Raw genomic sequence first — 21,014 nt, forward strand, 5'->3', positions numbered from 1 at the left:
TTCTTTAATATGGGAATGTAAGTAAGAAGAAAAATGGTTTATTTTGTACATTTGAAAATTTGAATAATCACATGATGGTGCTTTGAGCGCGTACATCAATCATCGCTCTGAGGAAGTGGCTTTCTTTTCCCACACATGTCGGCGCCGATGCCATAGATTTTTTCAACATGTTTTTCTGCCTCAGCTAATGAATACAGATTCAACTAGCATACATTTTAGTTGATATGTATGCACATGCTAACATAAAACAGCCACTTTGTGAGCTAAATTTTTGTGGCAATCAAAATGAATCCAATGAGTAACTGTTACTTGAGCAAAGTTAATTTATTTCCTCTTTGTAATCGCTTTCCAGATACACCTCTCATTCTCGTTCAAAAAGATTTTGAGCTGGTTTATGTGACATGAATGATTAAGCTAAGAGGGAAATGCATTTTAAAAAAGCCTCAGACTTGAACGATTTCAGTGAATACTGTAAGATTCTTAATACCAAACTGAAGTCTTGACATTTTAGGAGCTTATATTTTCAATCTGAATGTGAGTGAGAGAGAAATGAGCTTGCTGTCACATAGCACACCCAAATCATGCACTTTGTTTTTCACTACGGCTCACAAAGCTGACTGCATAGTGTAAAATAAAAATATGTTTAGTTTTTCATCTTCCTTTAAATTCTCCTTCATCCACAGTTGTGATGTGATCAATCAGTACTTGTGTTTTTTACAGTGCTTTCTTGTATTTTATAAAACTTCAAATTTTGGAATGAATTAAACGATTTTCCATAAAAACCTATGTGAAATCGCATTTCAGCTAATGAAGATTTGGGCTAACAAATGTGATTCTGAAATGAATTATCTTCATTAGCCAAAGTATCATTTATTTAAATGTTTACTTATTAAAAATTGTAAGCTCAGAAAAGCTTTGTAGTTGACCAGAAAATTTGGATATACCGTATGTACTCGTGTATAAGCCGAGTTTTTTGTGGAAAAATTTGTATCTCAAGGGGAGGGAAGGTCGGCTTATACCCTGGTCAGTTTTTGATGAGAAAATATTGCTCCCTTCAATCAGTAGTCATTTTTGTAGCAGTGTTCAAAAAACCGGAATTATTGGTATGGGGTTATGTTCAAACCCCCACTAAAGGCTGTACAATCGACGTTGGCCCACCTGGTATCAAAGCCAATGATGTTTTCGATTTCTTTGCCTCGGCTTTGACATTATCGAACCGATAATGTTAAAGCCGAGGCAAAGAAATCGAAAACATCATTGGCTTTGATACTAGGTGGGCCAACGTTGATTGTACAGCCTTTAGATGTGAGCATAAACAAGCCTCGCAAATACTATTTGAGTAATTTGTGTATCAAATGGATGAGTTCCGATGATAAAGAAGAAACAAAAAGTGGTGCCTTGAAGAAACCTGACATTGGCCTAGTGTGCCAATGGCTACATGAGACGTGGAATTCTGTTTCCACTGAAATCATCTGATCCTTCAAAAAGTGTTGCATCAGCAATGAGATGGACGGACCTGAAGATGATATCCTCTTTGAAAGTGACAATGGCAATGACAGAGATAAAGACAAAAACGAAAATGCCACACCCCCTATACACATCTAATGTATTACCATGAGCTTGGAGACTTAAAAGAAACGGATTAAAAAGTTTGAATCATTTTCCATTGTAAATTTCCATAAGCTGTTCATTTTGCATGAAAATATGATTTTTTCTCTGAAATACACAGATTTTTGGGGGTCGGCTCATACACAGGTTTTCAATTTATTGCGGTTTTGGTGGTCTTGAAGTGGGGAGGTCGGCTTATACACAAGAATATACAGTAATATGTTGCAAATCCTGTTAAAAGTACCATTTTGTTACATATGTATATGATTTTTACTAAATTCAATCCTATATTGCCATCTTCACTCTTTGCTTTTTAATTGATTGAGCATCTTAATTAACTTTTATTCGCGTGTCTCAAAGTATCTCCTGTGTCAAAAACTATACTTTTATATTAAAATTCATGCTGAATTTTTTATATTTTTTTATTACTTAATTTTAAATTATTACAATTACCATTGCTAGTTTTTTTTATAAGAGAAAATCCTTATAAACACTAAATTCAAAGTATCCATAAAATACATATATCTATAAAATTTTTGCCTGAATTTCATAATAATCGTTTTTGCTTCTAACCAAATTAAAAATCCATTAGTTGTAATGCAATTAAGAATTTTAACAATTGTATTCTGTGTGTGTTTCAGATCTCTTTCTTCTTTGCCATCTCTGAATTTTTCTGCTGCCAGAGGTGAGCAACCGATGTCTGCCACATTACAGCATTTTCCTATGACTCGTTTGCCTTCAATACCAGAAAGAACTATTCGTTATCAGCGTGTAGAACTTGATGATCCTCTACCACCCCGTGAGCTACAATTTGCATATTTTAATATATGAGAAAATTATTCAATATGATACGTCTAATACTTTGACACTTACATATTTTTAGGTAGATAATTAAGTTGCTTAGTGTCATATAAAACTTATAACTGTGTGAGCTAGGAGGAGCTAGGTTTTTATAATTTATTCTCCTTATGTGTTATAAGACATGTAATATACAAGAATAAAAATAGATAATTTTCCTATGGTCATACGCAGGAAAAGTGGTAAATTCACAACATATGAAGAGTGTTCATTGGGGGGGGGGGGGGAATATTTCAACATTTTCATAGCTTCATGATTCATTCCAGCAAAACATCCAATTATTGATCAGTTGATAGAGTAGGGCTTTTACTGGTTGTAGTAGACTCAGTAGACTCTCGTTAATCCGGCACATAACAGACTAGAGTGCGCCAAGTTATTGAAATCGCCGGATTACTGGAAGTACATTGAAAAACCCATTTAAATAACCTCTGTGCAAAGACATACACTGACATGTTTTTCTCTTCTATGATAGAAAAAACCTGCCTAAAAAATGCTTAATTATTGAGTCTACTGTATTCTATTTCAGGGTAGAGGGTAAGGCTTGGAACACCATCTCTTTTTGACACCACTCACATTTTCTCCCCTCATACATGCGAAACCCCTGTTTTTGGAGGGAGGTTCTGTCCTCTTCCATCTTAGGGCAAATGAAATGGCTTTCCTTATGTTCTGACACAAATAGGGAAGTTATAGTTTGGCTTTTTTTTTAAATTCTGATATTTTAAAAAAAAATTGTGAAAATAAGTAGCCAGAGCTAAAGTTATATTCTCTTTAGTACATATACAAGGTTTCATGAAAATCGGTCAAAAATTGTTTTTTACAGAGAATATATGCAAGATCACACACAGTGTAACAATCAGAAACATATTTAACACAAGGTTACACTCTTTTCTTTGTGAATCTCAGCAATTATACTCACATTATAAGAAATATAATGCAATTTATATTTGGCTGTTGGTATTTTTTTTTTATGAACCCTCTGATCAAACCATTTTTTGATGATTTTTCCAAAGATTGGGAAGCTCGCATTGATAGTCATGGTCGAATATTTTACATTGATCATCTCAATCGAACGACAACTTGGTCTAGACCAACGACAGCATCACAGCAGATGACTTTAGGAGCAGCTAGTGAATTGCAACGTCAACAATTAGATCGAAGGTATCTTTCTGTGAGCTTATTGTATTCAATCAATACAATATATTGTATATATCAATTTATATTATATTGATTTTGATACAGTAATTATCCTGTGTATAATTCATAGCAGCATATCCATCCGAGTATGCCAATTTCATTCATTAATAATGAAATCCCTAAAATACAAGTGTTCGTCATATTTTTGTAGAAAATATGTCAATTTTTTGTATTAACATAATTTTTTTTAAAAATTCAACCTTTTAGAAAAGAAGCTGCAGATAAGATGCAACTGTATCAGGCAATAGATTATATCAGGGGTGGCCAATAGCAGGCTGCATGCGACCCGCAACAAAATTGAAAAACAATTATATTTTTAATATTAGTTTCAATTTACAAAATTGTGGTTGATGTAGAAAAAAAATTTCTGGTTTGACAAAAACAGTTTGCATTTTCAACACTCAAACACAAAACCTTTTTAAACACACAGGTCACATGGATTTTAAAAACCTACTGTGGGAGTTATGGAAGTAGCAAATTTCCTTGTCTAATCATCGGATATCATTGATGGTAATCTTGATGAAAAAAATTTCCCTCAAAAATTTGCTTTTTTAATTTTATGATACAAATTCAAAACTAATGTGCTGCTGTCTTTTGGTAAAAAATATTTAATCAAGTATTTATTTAGAACGGAAAAAAAAAAACAATCTCTAGAAAAGCATTTTGCATAAAGTTCTGAATAACAAATTCCAAAATATCAAATTACTTTTTTTTGTTTCATTAAGTTTAAATATTTTGTGAAGTAACATTTTTCACTCTGGTGAGAGCATTAACATTCATAATTTGCTGAAAGAAAAGAAAAATGAACAACTTCTTGACAATAATTTGTTAATAATTATTTATAATTAATATTTACTTAAATGAAAAATTCATTTAATTAGTTACATTTAGTTAGATCCCGTCAATATGTTTGAGGCCTGCAATGCCACCACAAGCAATCATACTGGGTGCGGCTTATATACCAGAATTTTGTTCCTGGCATGACCTGCGACACTACGTCTGACCATTATGTTGGCCCTCGAACAGAGAGCAGTTGGTCACCCGTGGATTAATATTATAAATGCCTGCTAAGAAACTCGTCCGCAGATTATATGCAGGAAAATTTATTAACTAAATTTGGCTTTGCAAAGTATTTTCATCATTTCTATATACTTACTGAGGTATTTTTTGCAGGTACCAGAGCATAAGACGGACAATAACTTCACGTCCTCAGGAAGAGAGCAGTAGCACTTCTGCCACATCTGCCGCCGCAGTGCCTTCTTCATCCAGCCCTGAAAATCAAAGGATTTTGTTGTTACGATCACCAGCAGTTCGTTTTCTGACTAGAACAGATTTTTTCAACATTCTCCATATGAATGATGTATGCATCTATTGTTTTTTTATTAACCCATGATCTGTTGAATGCCATTTGAAAAATAACTTATCCTATTATTACAACATTTGAATTAACCATTTGAAGGCTGAACTATAACTGTCACTTATTGTTTTGAAATTTGGAATTTGAGGTCCTTTTACATGCCTATACATAGGTCAACTTTGAAATTTGAAGAAAATTTTTTTTTTCTTTGTTGTCCACTATGTTCCATTCACACTTGGGGAAAGGTGGAAGCGAAAACTGGTATCACCTATATTATGATGATTATTTCTGGAGTATAGTTATCATACAAAATTTTCTATTTTCTATTACAAATTCACAACACATACCATTTTTTTAAACACAAAAATGTGTGTATAGAAAAATAATTTTTTTTTCTAATGTCCATGATAAAAGAAGGAAAACATCTTTGATGGAGACCTGTTTGCCACATTGGTAGCATTTATACATAGCGTTTTTTGGGCAAACTGTACGCCATCTTTGCATCACAGACACAATATAATGGCTATCAGATGACCTGGCTTCTTTTTTTCAGTTGACAACGTGGACCTGAATGAATGGTTAACCCCTTGTTTGTTTGTAGAAGGTTCATTATCACTTGTCTTTAAAATTCGAAATGGGAAATATGATCCGCTTCTCACAACTCTGAATGAATTATCTCACATGCTATAATGGTCTATAATGGTCATATGGCAAATCTTTTTCCAATAGAATTCACAGCTTTTTTTCGGATTCGGATTGCTCAAAAATCTCCTTGCCTTTTGTTGAAATTTTCATGTGAGTGTTGCACTTCCACTTTGCTCCTGTTTTCTGCCTCACATCTTTTAAAGAACACACTTCGGGAGTTTTTAATATCTCATCCTCGTTGTTGCAAAAATATATCTACCATTCCACATACATCAGTTGAAACTGTTGTCACTAGATCATTTTCAACAATATCCTCTTCATCCATGATGTTCCCATGTTCATTAGCAGGTAATTGGCCACATCCTCTGATAAGAGTATCTAGATATCCTACAGCTTCTTCTAATGTGAGATATATTTTTGACATTGTTGAGTAACACAGTGTATGACACAGCTGAACATAAGACTATCTATGATTGTCAATCCCTCGGTTTGCAAAAACGAACATTTTTATGCATTTCTAAGAATGTAAGAATAAAAGTAATTCCCCAATATATAAACAATCCACCCCAGAAAGCACATTCCTTACCCAGAATTCGCCCCTATACACATGTCGAATGATGACAACACCCTGTGGTTCGAATGGGAAAATCAGAACAGAACACTGCACATTAGAATCTCGCTCTCTGGAAGGGCCAATGTTCCATGAATGGAACATGCATTTTTGAATGCATGTATGTAGCTTGTTCACATGTAACAGCACAAAGAAACTAATTTATTTACTTAGATTGATGTATTAAGTGGTAGAAACACCCAAAATAATTTTAAATCTACTTCAAAATTGAAATTTTGGGAAATTTTTATCGAAATAAAGAAAAATTCCCAAAAAATGTCTAGTTTCAAAATTTTGTCAATAACGTTTACGTTAATCTTGAAGTTTCCAAATTTATTTAAAAAAATACTTTGTATTTTTCTCTATAAATGGTAAAAAGCCAGAAATGTTTGAATTAATGTTTATCTGATATTTTTACAAATAAAAACTATGTACCGTTTATGGAACATTCATTTTCAAACGGTTAAGTAGTAAAAGTGGATATTAAGAATAATAGTAATGGAAATTAATTTTCACTTATCATATCCTTCAATATTTAATCTCAGTAGAGTACTTTGGTCAAAATTAATGATAACTATACAAACTGTGGAACATTTTACTATTAAACATAATCAGCAGGTATTATTTCATAAATTTGTTTGTTGCTCCCAATAAAAAAATTAACAAATTTATAGAATTCTGAAGACATTAGAAAATTTTTTTAAATTTAATTCTTTTCATATAATTGGGAAAGCACAAATGATCATTTAAACACCTAATACTCTGCTCAAAACAATTAGAGAAAATGTAGTTTTTATTTGATTGTGATTTTTAAGCATTTTAATTGATAAAATAGTGACAAAAGAAATATTGTTAGATATTCACAAAGGGTTGTATCACAAGAGTTTATCATCAACTGAATTTTAATAAATTCAAATAATACATATTCCCCTAATTGTTTTGAGCAGTATATTAATTTTTTTTAAACATTTGTGAATTGTTCAAGTAAGTTTGATTTGAAAACTGTTTCTCTGGGGGTTAAGTATATCAGGAAAATATCTGATATACCAAAACTAGTAATCTTCTTCATCAGCAACTGTATTGTAATGAGTTATCAATTGAACTACTTTTGAAACTATGCACTTTCATGTGCAGAATACGCTGATGTGCATTTCATCTCAGTTCAGTTGATACAATCCTAACATCAATGAAAAAAAAATTACCCTATAATTCTTAATTTGCAGAGTTGCCAACTGCTATGGATTGTCCGTAGTTTATACGGACAGCCGCAATGAACTACAGAGGCACTTAGTTCTACAGAGGTGCCTCTCTACTACAGAAATTGGTTTTAAAAAAATCGGGTCTTTGAGTTTCTTGTGGTGTTTCACTTATTATTATTTTTATAAAATTTCATTGATCTTTACCATGACGATGAATTCGTATACACATGTGAGAGAGTTCGGGAGAAGATGAACTCAGAGCCAATCTGTTTTGTCTGTGTGTGGAAGGCAATCTGTAAAGCAGCTTCAAAACCCGCTGCTCTACCAACACCTTCTATAGCAGAAAGCCTCCGTGCAAAGCTCATGACATCACTGAAGTCGTCCATTTCACCTATAGTCATTGCATTTGCTACAAAAAAGGTTAAGATTTCGCATGCATCTGCCTGCTTTATCCAATGGCTGTAGGTGAAATGGACAACTTCAGTTACGTCAAAGGTTCGTGCGAAATCTTTCTGCTATAGAAAGTGTTGGCTCTATTCGATGCCCAAACGTGCAAAAACCTGTTTTCCGTCAAAACTGCCCCATGCTGTGGTATAAAAACAGGTTTTTGAATGGTTCAGCGTGGCAGTCCAGGCACAGCTTCATTTTCATAGTGCATCGTCGAGCTCTCAAACTTGCATCAGAAAGAACGTTTTGCCGTGGGAGCTTTGATACAAAGAAAACGAGAAATGGGAGTGTCTGGAGTTGCTAGACGGCCGTATATACGGCCAACAAGGATGTATGCAAGTTGAGATTCATTGAATATTCATGAATTAATAAGGGATTCTGCAACCTCCAGAGGTTGGGGGACTCATGTGGCCTGAGCCCTCTAGGTTCCAGTGTTCCATAATAATAGGTACTGTATTTAATGACCTTTGAATTAAAATTGAAAAAAAATTAAATTTTGAGTGATTTTTTATTGTACTGTGATTATGTTGTACTGGGGGTACCCCCCATGGCAAAGTTGAACATTCATCACTACTAATGAGCTGTAAGCCAATGTTGGCATGTCTGAATTTGTCATTATTTTATTTTTTCTCTGTGTACAGGAAGCTCTTGCTATTTATAATAGAAGCTCTTCGTTGAAGCACATGATCACTAAAATCCGTAGGGACTCTTCAATTTTTGAGAGGTATGCATTTATTCATATTTCAGTACAGAAAATAATTATGATAAATGTATCTGAAATGTGTTTTTTCCCCTTTATAATCTAATCTTTAATATTTATATTGGTCAATATTAATTTTGTTGTTTATGTACAAATTTTAAGTGAGTACCTGAATTTTTTTTTCACCCCATTGGGAAAAAGAAGAATGTATAATGAGTATTTTCATGTCATGTATTTATTATAAGTGATGCTGACTAAATATCAAAACACAAACTTACACATAAACTTATTATTACAGGTACCAACATAATAGAGATTTGGTCAGCCTTCTGAATAAGTTTGCTGATGTAGCTAGAGATTTACCAAGAGGCTGGGAAACAAAATTGGATAGAGCAGGAAAGGTAATATATACCTCTAATTGAAAAATTAATGTTAATTTTGCCTTTTTTTTATCATCAAGTATTAGCTTGCATTTCATGTAGACTCGCTACAGGAATTTGCTCCCTCACATGAACAATTTTCTAAATTCCCTTCCTACCTTCAAATTTATTATCTTTCAGTATGCATGTTGATGATATTTGCATGGAATATATTTTTGTTCAATTAAAAGTGATGTTTTTTTTTTCTGACATTTTTAAGCAATTTTTTATTGACCATACATCTCGGAGCACCACCTTTATTGACCCTCGTCTGCCTATAGAAACACCATATGTGAATCCTAACAAATTACCTGTTCCACTTGCTAGACGGAGAAGTCGAAGTGCGGGAGAAGAAGAGATTAGACCAGATGCTAGTGCTAGAGTAGGTTTACGGTTGATTTTTTTCAAAAAAAACTTTCTCGTATGCCTGATTTTTGTATGCAGTTTCTTAAAATATGTAATTAGAAATCAACTAAAATTTTTTACTGGTCAATCAAAAAATTTTAATAGATTAATCAAATTTTAACCAAATACTTTTAAGTAGCCCCTATATGGGGCATATAGTACAGTAAAACCATGCTAAATGGACGCCCCCCCCCCTCAAATGCAGTCACTTTTACAGCCAAATAATAATGTCCAGTGAATAATAAAACTGTTTTTCAAACCCCTGATTAACAATCACTTTTTTTTTACAGACAAATTTTTTTTGTTCCACCAGTGTCCGCGAAAGAGAAGTTTTACTGTATTTATTTCTTTATAATAAACTTATTAAGTAACTGTTTTATATTAATTGATGCTACAAAAATATATTTTACTAATTTTTCTCTCTCACCTATTTGCTAGATGTAAAAAATATTAGAATAGATTAAGAAATTAAGGCTCCACACTTGAAGTGATACTGAACATATTTCTGCCAGATCTTGGAATTTCTTCACTAGGATCATTTTTAGAAAATTTCATTATTCTTTCTTCGCTAAGGTCTTTTTTTAAAAAATAATTTTCCTAAAGAATCAATCATTTTACGTTAGTCATTTATTTTATTTTGATTTCCATATTATTACTTTCTTCCTTAGAAACTGCTCTCAAATGGCACTAGTGGAAGGGGGGGGGGGCTGATGTTTCCAGAATACGAAAAATGCTGTTGACAATGGAGACAAAAAATTTTGGTCTTGTCTTCTGGAACTGAAACTAACTGGGAGAAAAGAAACCTCTAAAACTGAAATCATCACTAATTTTCATTCAATTGACTTATATTTCCCCCCCCCCCCCCATCAAAAAATTTGATCAAAATATTGATTCAAATATTTTTAAATATAGTCACTCTTCCAAAATGTTACATCTAAAAATATAATTTAAGACATCTAATTGGGGTTTCATCAAACAAAAATAAATTATAAATTTTTATAAAAATTTTAATCAGATGAATCGAGTTGAGTAACTCAAATTTAATTAACTAAAATTAACTAAATTTTTGTAACTGTGATTAACCAACCCAATTAATCAATTAATCATACCAACCATAGTAATTATACATATTTAGATTTCTAGAAAGATGACTCACAAATATACAAGCTAGAGAGCATTTCTTCTAGTTCAAAATGTCTAAATAAAAAATAGGGGGGGGGGGCAAATTTATTCATGTCCAAATATTGAGAAGGTGTTATTAAACATCACATTTAATTAACTAATTGGGATTCCAGACCTTCAAGATGAAATGTATGGCTTTTGCACTTTTGCATGGAAATTTTTAGTCATGATAAGAAAATTTTGAAAAAGTCATTCAATTTATTTCATGTAGTGCAGTCATCAAGTGCTCATACTTGGGGTAGCTGTCTTACTTGGGATGATCAAGTTGTTTTAGTGAACCAAAGTTTCAATATAAATAAGATAAAGGGAAATGTGAGAAACCTCTTAGTGTCGACCGAGATTGGTACACTTTTGTTGGGTAGCTTTTCAAACATTTCAGTGTTTTGTTTGTTCATTTCAGCCAAAGTCGCTATACACAATGTTTTTCAAGTTTTTCTCGTTCAAGTTAAGTTTTCTACTTTGCAAGTTCGTCTGTTCCCTTTTTGAATGTGTGATATTTTCTTACCGGAGAACATACTCTATGATTTTGTCATAAAGATTGTGACATTATTTTCGATGAATAAAATTATTTCTGAATAGTTTTTATGTTTTTAATCTGGTATTATCTTAGGACTTTTTTAAAAAAGATTTAACCTGTATAAAGCTTAAACTAAGGCACTCAAACAATAGACAACACACAAAAGCTATACTTCCCAAGTTGCGGTACCTACCCATGCCTAACTTAGGACAAATGTCATTTTATTTTATTTTTTTAGATGCTAAATGTACACTTAAAATTTCAAATTATTAGAACAAAGAGCCTAGACATCCTTCAGAATGTAGTTTTTTCTTTTCAAATTTTAATGTTTTATTTAGGGTTTGATTTTTCTGTGCAATTTTCAAAACTGTCCCATGTATGGACATTTGACTGTCTAAGTTATGAATGTGAAATATCTTTTCTGTACGGAAATTTTGTATATATTCATTTATTTTGCATTCACATTAATTTTTTCATACGCAGCCTACACCACCTGCTCCAACTGCTCAAGGACCGGTTCCCCCACCTCGCCCACCTGTGACTACATCATCCACTGTGCCTCATGTTGTGCCTCATGTCCCTACAGCATATAATGACAAGGTTGTAGCTTTCTTGCGACAACCGAACATCATGGACATACTGAAGGAGCGGCATGCCGCTATTGCTTCAAACCAGGGTCTTCGAGACAAAGTTAATGCTGTAAGGGCTGATGGCAATGCAGCACTGGAGCGTTTCAGCCATGATATTGACCTTACGATATTATTAAGGTAATATATATGTTTGAATTAATGGAAAAGAAATTTGCGAAAAAAGCAAAGATTAAGGAAAAGGAAAAATTTACTAAAAAAACCAAACCTCCAATTCACTGTGGTTTTTTTAAATGATATACTTATTGTCTGTCATACTTCAAGTCAAGTTTTCACTCTTTAAGTTTAATTTATATAGTGAAATTTGCCTAAGATGAACATTGTAGGAGATAGGAACCTGTTTTGAATGGAATCAAAAGATAGTCTGTTCAATGATTAGTTCTTTGATGTGCACTTTTGTAAAATGGAAACCTGTTTAAAACAGAACATTATTTCAGTCTTTTGATGTTTTGTTTCATCCAGGCTCTACTATATTTGATGATTTTTTCTTCCATTTTTATTATTATGGGTGTTTCGTAATTTTCCAATACGAGAATCTAACCTGTATTTCATATTATAATACTTATTGTGATCTACACTTTTGCTGGGAAAGATTTTGAAGAATTCATGCATCAGGATTTTAATTATCTAAGTTACTCTAAATCAGGGGGGGCCAACAGCTGGCCTGTGAAGTGATTTTGTGCGGCTCACGATAAGGTAAAAGTATCGTGAAAAAATTAAATTTGTGACCATTATTTGAACTATCGGTTCCAACAGCAGATTTCTTAATTAACAAACTGTTTTCAAACTTCTTATTTCTAGTGATGAAATTAATTTAATAACTAACTAATTCAATTAATAATGAAGCAGGGCTTATACATCGAAGTTGCACCACTTATGTGGCCCGCGACTCTATAGCTGATCATTATGTTGGCCCGCAAACAGAAAGAAGTTGGCCACCCCTGATCTAGATATTTGCATGCAATTTCAGTATTCATAAATCATGTTTGTGGTTTTTTTATTCAGTTTGTTCGAGCAAGAGATCATGTCTTATATCCCAGCCCAGTTTAGTGGCAATGGAGCAAGTAGTAGCGGCAGCCATCGTTCACCTCGAACATCACCCCAGCCTTCTCCCCAGGCATCACCAGGTATTTATATTTGAAGCAGCAAAAAAAAGGGGGAAATTGAGTGTGTGTTGTAGTAGAATTAATCACTCCTGCTAAAACAGCAATGTTATTTCAATTAGGACACAAGAATTTTTTCTTCGATTCACAAAATAAAAAAAAAACTTGTGTTGAGATTTAATATTTTAATTCAACCTTCATGTCAATATACATTTATAAATAAGCCACTTCTGTAAGTTATTTATAGAATTTGGATTGGAACTTCCTATTACATTGTTTCTCCAATCTGAGAGGTTCGGTTTGTGTCACATCAAATGGTAACTTTATTTGGACCTTACATGGCATACATTAAACTTAATAAATATGTAAACTCGTAAACAATTTGTAATTGATTGCATTTGTCTGTGTGTGTGTGTGTATATATATATATATATATATATATATATATATAGCAAAATATTTAACAGATTTTGAATGAATGAAGTTCTTTAGCTTAAATGTGCATCTCTACTTATCCGCTTCAAATAAAATCTGAACAAATTTATATGAACATAAACAATTAATTTGAATTGCATTTTAGTTCATGTTGACTGTCTTGTAGTTGCTTAATATTATTACTATACTTTTAGGTTTGCAACGAGCCAATGTTAGAGCACCTGCCCCGTATAGGCGAGATTTTGAAGCAAAGTTGCGAAACTTTTATAGGAAGCTAGAATCAAAAGGATATGGCCAAGGCCCTGGAAAATTAAAGTGAGTTTTTTTTGCGCCAGTAAAAAAAGGTTTTTTTTTAATTTCTTCATTTGCAAAAATTTTCAATAAACATTTTCTGATCATTTTATTTGTACCTGTATGGATTTAAAAAATAAATTAAAATAACAGAAAATTTGTGTAATGTCTTGTTTGATATTTAGTTTCATATAAACAGTAAAGATGTATTTATGTTTTGATCTGATTGCATATCTGAAAGAAATGCTACTCTGCATCAAAGATCCATCTGTAAAGTTCTGTATGCAAAACTTTGATGTAACAATACTTTATAAGGCTCAAGATCCCAAGAAGAAGGAGGAAAAAGCCTCAGGAGAACAAAAATCATGAGAGCTAGATAGCATCGAAAATAAAGATAAAAACAAAGAGGGGGGAAGTGAGTGGAAAATGATTGAGGAGGATAGTTGTCTTCAGTCTACGTTATTATTGTAATTTAAATAGTAAATCCCTATTTAAGTTTGCTTTAATAAGTGCTCGCTATTTGGAGAACCTGTGGTCATTACACCATCCATATATTGTAGTCAAACCTCATTAATCCTTTCACTCTCACGCTCAAACAGAAAAAGTCAATTTATTGGCACCTTGAGCATCAAAGGTTTGACATATTCACTTGATACTAATCAAAAAATTTTCACATTGGGCATTATCAAATTGCTGTTTTGTTCAGAAGCAGATTAAGGTTGGTTGAGGTCCCTCCCTCACCAAATTAAGAAAGGTGTTAAGTTGGGTTTTTTGGAGCCCTTCAAAAGCTGGACCCGGTGCATCTAACATTAAATCTGCCTGTGGTTTTGTTGGTTGATGCACAATATTTTAAAGTTTTTCTACTTTGCCTCAATGAAGTTCAACTGCATAATTTTTGTTAAAAATTGCAGGTATTCACAAACAGTAACTCCTTATTTTTGTGAATTTTCATTTAATTCTAGGACTGTAAATTTATTTAATTGTCGTACATAATTACTTGAGTAATTGAAAAAAGAAACAGTTTGAAATTTCTTTGGCTTTACTGAATTTTTAGGCTGAATATTAGAAGAGATCATTTACTAGAAGATGCATTTACAAAAATTATGGCAGCATCCAAAAAGGATTTACAGAAGTCACGCCTCTACATTAGCTTCTCTGGGGAAGAAGGGTGAGTTTTCTTCAATTTGAATTAATTTAATATTTTTTTGTTGAAAATGATTGATGACATTTTTAAAATAATAAGAATATAGTCTTGAAGTCATGACCCTACAGGTGCAATGACGTGTAAAGTCAAGAAACAAAATAGTCAAACCCTGATTTAACGAATTGGAAGAAACCAACTATTTAATTTGTTAAATTGGGGTCAAATTTATCAGGAACATAAACATACTTGAAACAATAAATTTCAAAAACTACTGGCTTTGGGGGGTTGCTGTTACAATTTATTTCTAACACCAATTGAAAAAATATGCATAAAATTAAGAACAAAATCAGGATGAATTCTATCGGGCATTTGCTTGATAGAAATTTGTTTTGTACTTCCAAATTTTCATCACAAATTCTGTTGAAATTTACTAACTAAAAAACGCTTTCTCTTCAGATGACCAACTATTCTTTGCTTGTTAAGACAGAGCACAAACCTTTGAAGTAACTTTATTTCTTTACTAATTCTAAACATGTGGAAAGCATAATTTTTTATGGTATTGGTGTACATCAATTGGCCACTGAAACCTTCCCACATGTTCTAAATGGCTGTATTGCCTCTTTTATTCAAAAAAGGAAGATTCGTACTCCTTTAGTTTGTCTCTAAAGAAGAGCTTGAGGTCAAACCCTGGGAAGTCAAATCTTTGGTTTATGGTTTTAGGGAATGAGAAATAAACAAAAAAAAATTATGGATAGTTTAAAAAAAAAATCTTTATTTTGAGTGTTTTTATTCGTTAAATAGCGGTTTGAGCTTTGATTTTAACAGAATTTCAAAAAAACGTTTAAAACCAAGGGATTTGTTAAATCTTAGTTCATTATATCACTGTCTGACTATACCTAATACTACTACTTAATCGTACATGCATCTTGTATACATCCTTCTGCTGAATTTGTATACTTAATTGTAGTACCAATATAATATTAATTTCTTATGTTATCTGAGTTGAAAACACACACTCATCCATGAAGACCCAGCTACCTGGTTGGCAAGTCTTATAAGGTTGCATTATGGGCAGTGATTTGAAATGATCCAATCCTTGATGAATGATTCAAATTATTTCCTATTGGTGCATAATTCTATTAAAAATGCTTGATTGATTGCACATAGTTGACTGATTTAGAATTTCCACTAGCTTGTCTCTGAAACTTTTTCATAAGTCAAAGTAGCTTATAGCAAAGCAGCTCGTGGAATTAATAATTTACATAATTACTTGAGTAATTGAATAGACTTTTCAGAAATAAGGTTCATTTGGCTACATAACAAAAAGGCTATATAATAAAAAAGTCATATACAGGCACTACTCAACACTACATGCACTTCATAAATACTGCACCTCTGGAAAATTCCTAACAAACTGGTACATGCCAGAAACTCATTTTTCAAATTTTCTATGTATGATTTAGAAATTTCTGTATATACTTTTGAAAAGTTTCATGCAATGAAATTTTTTTTTCTTCTTTTGCAAAAAACATTTAAAATTTTCAATGTGAAAGTAAAGTATTTAACAGTATTATCTGGATGTAATATCATTCCTCTATTTTTGTTTATTTCAATCAATATCAGGCTGGATTATGGTGGTCCATCTCGAGAATTCTTTTTTCTTTTGTCAAGAGAGCTCTTCAACCCTTATTATGGACTTTTTGAATACTCTGCCAATGATACATACACTGTCCAAGTAAGCCCAATGTCAGCTTTTGTGGACAACCAGCATGAGTGGTTTCGTTTCAGTGGACGTGTGCTAGGTTTAGCTCTTGTCCATCAGTATTTATTAGATGCATTTTTCACTCGACCATTTTATAAAGCTCTTCTTCGACTGTAAGTAATCCTTATGATTGATAAGTTTTTTCCTATGAATTATTATTATTATTTAAATAGTTTGGGGGAAGACAAATATGATGAGATAGTTATGCTAATATCAAAAAAAATTGAATTATTTTTCATTGTAAATTGTACAAAAATTGTTTTTTTTTAAATTAAAAAACTAACTGAAATCAAATCACCAGAATTATGCATGAAACTTCAATTTACATTCTGGGAGAACTTCAGTAAATTTTCAATGAATTGAGAAAATTGGTCCTTTTTTTTTTTGTGCTTTAGCCCATGTTCCTTGAGTGATCTTGAATATCTGGATGCTGAATTCCATCAGTCCCTGTTGTGGATGAAGGAAAACGACACCACTGAAATGGGACTCGACTTGACATTTTCTGTGATAGAAGAAGTTGCTGGTCAAATTGTTGAAAAAGAGCTGAAACCAAATGGAAAGAACCTTGCAGTTACAGAGCGAAACAAAAAAGAATATATCGAGAAAATGGTCAAGTGGAGACTTGAGCGAGGTGTTGCTGAGCAGACAGAGTCTTTGGTGAAAGGATTTTATGAGGTAACTTCATGTTCTTATAACAAGAGGCAAAGATATTTGTGTTGTATTGTTATTCTGTTTTATAAATTCAGCTTTTATGAGTGTTAACTTTAATATAAATATAAAAGTTGATAGAATTAAATTAAAAGTGATTCTTTTTTTTTCTCAGATATCGTGTGCTTTCTGAGTTTAAAAAAAAGTATTTACCTATCTTATGCAATTGTTATTATCACAAAGGCTCCAACAATATGTTATTGATTGGGCAAGGAATTCACGGGTGTGAAACATTGCTGTGAAAGGTGTACATTTTGAATTGATTGTGTTATTGCAACAAAACTGCTGGCAAAGGACAGTTTATAGCCTATTTCTCGGACTCCGCACTGCGACATCAGTGTAGGTCACTGCCTGTTGGCAACATTTGTAACTAATTTTGAAGCTTCTGTATCAGATTTTTTACGGCTTTCAACATACCACTTGTTTTATTCCTCTATCAATCACTGTTTCCAAGTTATTTCATTTTAAAATCAAGGAGTCCTTTGCGGGACACCCTGTATATAATGATCATTGATTAAGAGGAAGCAAAACATTGACAAGAAGTTAAGTATTAACATGATGAGAGAGAATTATAAACTCTTTGGGTGCATTTATACAATCATCAATTTCAATATCCTATGCATATCATTGAAAATTAAAATTGATATTAAATTATTATTTTATTCAATACAATCTAAATGTCTTATATCTTCAAACATTTACACAAACATTATCAGTCTAATCATTACATAGAAAAATATATTATTGGATTCTCTTTCGTAACATATCTCCCAATTAGCAGACATTTTTGGAACCTGTAGAATAAGGCTTCAATGCATTTCTCTGTACAGCAAATGACATTTTCAGTTAACGAACAAAGGTTTTTTTTTTTTTGCATTATCAATTTAACTGTCTGAAATGGTTTATTTTTTTTAATAACATGCATTTTATATTTTTATGAAATGGTTTTCCATCTTTTATGCCATCTTGTATGTTTTTTTTTCATGTGGAAGTCTTTTTTTCCCCCCGATATAGGTTGTTGATCCACGTTTAGTGTCAGTGTTTGATGCCCGGGAATTGGAGCTAGTTATAGCTGGTACTGCTGAAATTGATATATGTGATTGGAGGAAAAATACAGAATATCGTTCAGGTATTCCACAGATAAAAATTATTTTAATGAAATTTTTTTATGAAAGAGATTTTTAGGACAAAGGACCACTACTTAACCACGTATGCACCTCGTCCATATTCCTCTGCAGATCTTCAAATGAATTGGTGCATGTCGGAATGTGTGCGTACATGTTGTGAACCTAATGTGAAGTTTGTTTCTGTGTAATGCTTGTAATTTGTTATGCATAGTGCTGCCATCTATTTTTCTAACTATTAATAAAGTGTAATGATTGAACAATAGGAAAAGGGACTGTGGTTTATATATCATTAAACCAAGAACAAGGATCTTTTAGAATGATTACAGAAGAACCTTTATTGTTTGCTAACTGATATGAACCTGACTTTTGATATAGTTTAGATATATATTCGACATCCATATTTTTTATGCCACCTCAATGGGCATTTTGTCTGTTGTGGCCTTTGTATTTGTATAACTGATTCGTATGTCAAAGAACAATCATAATTTGTCGTGTTGTCGAAGATCACAACATCAATTCTCAATGTTTTTACAGAATCATAGCTTTGTGAATCTTCCTACCCTAAGTGTCAGTTTTTCTGACCTGTTGATATTTGCAGCAGAAAAAATTCATTTGATTTTTTTTTCATACCATAATAATGTGATGTTCAGAGAATATTTATTTCATTTGTTATGAATTCTTTTTCTTTGCTTATTATTCACCCGAATAATGAAATACTCTTTTTATACTGATTAATTATTTTTTTTGTGTTGTATTGATTAGGCTACCATGACAATCATCCAGTTATACAGTGGTTTTGGCTGGCCATTGAAAAGTTTGACAATGAACGCCGCCTCAGGCTTCTTCAGTTCGTCACTGGTACATCCAGCATTCCTTATGAAGGATTTGCAGCTCTTCGTGGTAGTAATGGCCCAAGGAAATTCTGCATAGAGAAATGGGGGAAACCTACCAGTTTGCCAAGGTATTTTGCAGTTTCTTTTCTTTTAAAAATGCATATATAAAATGAACAGTTGACTATTGTACAAATTGATTTAGAAAGAATCATCTGATTTCAAAAGTGATGTTTTTTTAATTAACCACTAATTGAAAATTTTTTAAATTAACCACATAAGTAATGCATGAACATAAAGAGATAATGTCTGATATTTTTAAAAATTTTCAGCATGACTTTAAGTGGCATGTATGAAAAGTCTTGCAAAACTGCAAAATTCTGCAAACCACAAAACACATTCTAATGAAGTCAGATACAAAAACTGTCAACCTCTACAGCCTCTTGTATGTGAAGGCAGAATTTCAGTCATTTTAGCTTATCACTAAGCTTGGAATTTTGTATGGCTTGTAACACATTTGTTTCCTCAACACATACCAGAAAATAGGCTCAGGAATACTCTGAATAGTGATTACCAGCGGACATCATGCGAACAAAAATACACAGAAAGCTTTCTGCTAACCAGATGCCATTTCACTTTTTCACCAAGAGAGCTTCCTGAACGATACACTAGTGTCATTGATTGTTCATAATCTAAAGCAGTGATTCCCAACGTGGGCGTTAATACCCCCCTTGGGATTTTCCCTTTATATCCATATACAGTTGGACCTGCTATCACGAAGTCTTGGTCAGGTCGGTAATACTCTTCTGAAATACCAAAGGATGTTTAGAGGTGTCACGAGTTCAATACCCAGTTCATCCTTGTCAGAAACTTTCCTGACACTGGGGTACAACAGAAACGGTGACATGACCACAGAAAAAGATTGCTACCGCAGGGAGTCCCATATCGAAGGATTAGCACACCAACCTCTTGATGAGTATAAAAAAAAAGGCTGCCATTCAGAACTGCCAATATCCCGGTCTAAATAGTCCTTGTGTGCAGAAAATGATCGTGGTGCGACAAAAATGATCAAATATAGCAAAATCAGAAAAAACAGCAAAACTATTCGCAAGCATTGTTATATCCCTACTGGCTTGAAAAATCGTTTAAGCAAAATAAAATATCTTACATGCATGATACATATTTTTCAGTAATCTGAGTATTCTTAAAATGAATAGATTAAGATAATATATTTTAATAAAGATTAAAAATTTAATATCTCACATAATTGAAATATAAAATGTGGTTCCTCTTTCTTTTAGAAGAGGACGAACACCAGAAAATTTTTCATCTCTTTTTCTTTTTTTTTCAACCATTTAAAGAGGGAATAACAAACTTCAAGTAATCCCAAGAAACTTTTGTTTTTTTTTATACCTCATTTTCTTTTCCCATTTTTGGCTTTCAATTTAACTAGCTACAGTTTTTCAGTCAATGAGTAGCATTTTGCACTTGGACATTCTCAAAATTAATTTACACATGATGAAACCATCACAACTAACTTCCGAATCTAGCTTGAGGATGGCAAAAGTGTACTAAAGGTGCTTTGGAGGTTAGATGCTTGGGAGTAAGTAACCTCAATCCTTTTTTCATAATGAGGTTTTTTCTGCAAGCAAAATAAGATTTAAGAGAAATGAAGAGTCAACATAGGATTTACAATACCCAAAACTGCCCTACTAGAATATCTTCCAATGAAAGAAAGGAGATACATTAACAGTTGCAGAAAGGCAAATTTTTGGATAAGAAGATTTAGATAAGATTACAAAGAAATTCGTGACAATTCCATGTTC

The 21,014-nt window shown here is 32.6% G+C and overlaps 1 protein-coding gene across 2 annotated transcripts in view; it reads left to right on the top strand.

Annotated features, from left to right (window-relative positions):
• The window catches only part of LOC149079100 (E3 ubiquitin-protein ligase HECW2-like), a 40,475-nt gene that overhangs the window by 16,474 nt on the left and 2,987 nt on the right, over nt 1-21,014 (top strand). For both annotated transcript variants that reach the window (XM_089241398.1, XM_089241397.1), the window contains exons 10-23: nt 2,250-2,407; nt 3,477-3,624; nt 4,834-5,020; nt 8,560-8,642; nt 8,917-9,019; nt 9,258-9,419; nt 11,625-11,908; nt 12,794-12,915; nt 13,521-13,641; nt 14,672-14,785; nt 16,385-16,636; nt 16,919-17,198; nt 18,246-18,360; nt 19,121-19,319. In XM_089241398.1, coding sequence (XP_089097524.1) covers nt 2,250-2,407; nt 3,477-3,624; nt 4,834-5,020; nt 8,560-8,642; nt 8,917-9,019; nt 9,258-9,419; nt 11,625-11,908; nt 12,794-12,915; nt 13,521-13,641; nt 14,672-14,785; nt 16,385-16,636; nt 16,919-17,198; nt 18,246-18,360; nt 19,121-19,319 — 2,328 coding nt within the window. The remainder of the gene's footprint in view (nt 1-2,249; nt 2,408-3,476; nt 3,625-4,833; nt 5,021-8,559; nt 8,643-8,916; nt 9,020-9,257; nt 9,420-11,624; nt 11,909-12,793; nt 12,916-13,520; nt 13,642-14,671; nt 14,786-16,384; nt 16,637-16,918; nt 17,199-18,245; nt 18,361-19,120; nt 19,320-21,014) is intronic.

Source organism: Pholcus phalangioides, unplaced genomic scaffold (genome assembly GCF_987345545.1).
Source record: "Pholcus phalangioides strain wild (caught in Gottingen) unplaced genomic scaffold, Ppha-v1.0 ptg000013l_1, whole genome shotgun sequence".
Lineage (NCBI taxonomy): Eukaryota > Metazoa > Arthropoda > Arachnida > Araneae > Pholcidae > Pholcus > Pholcus phalangioides.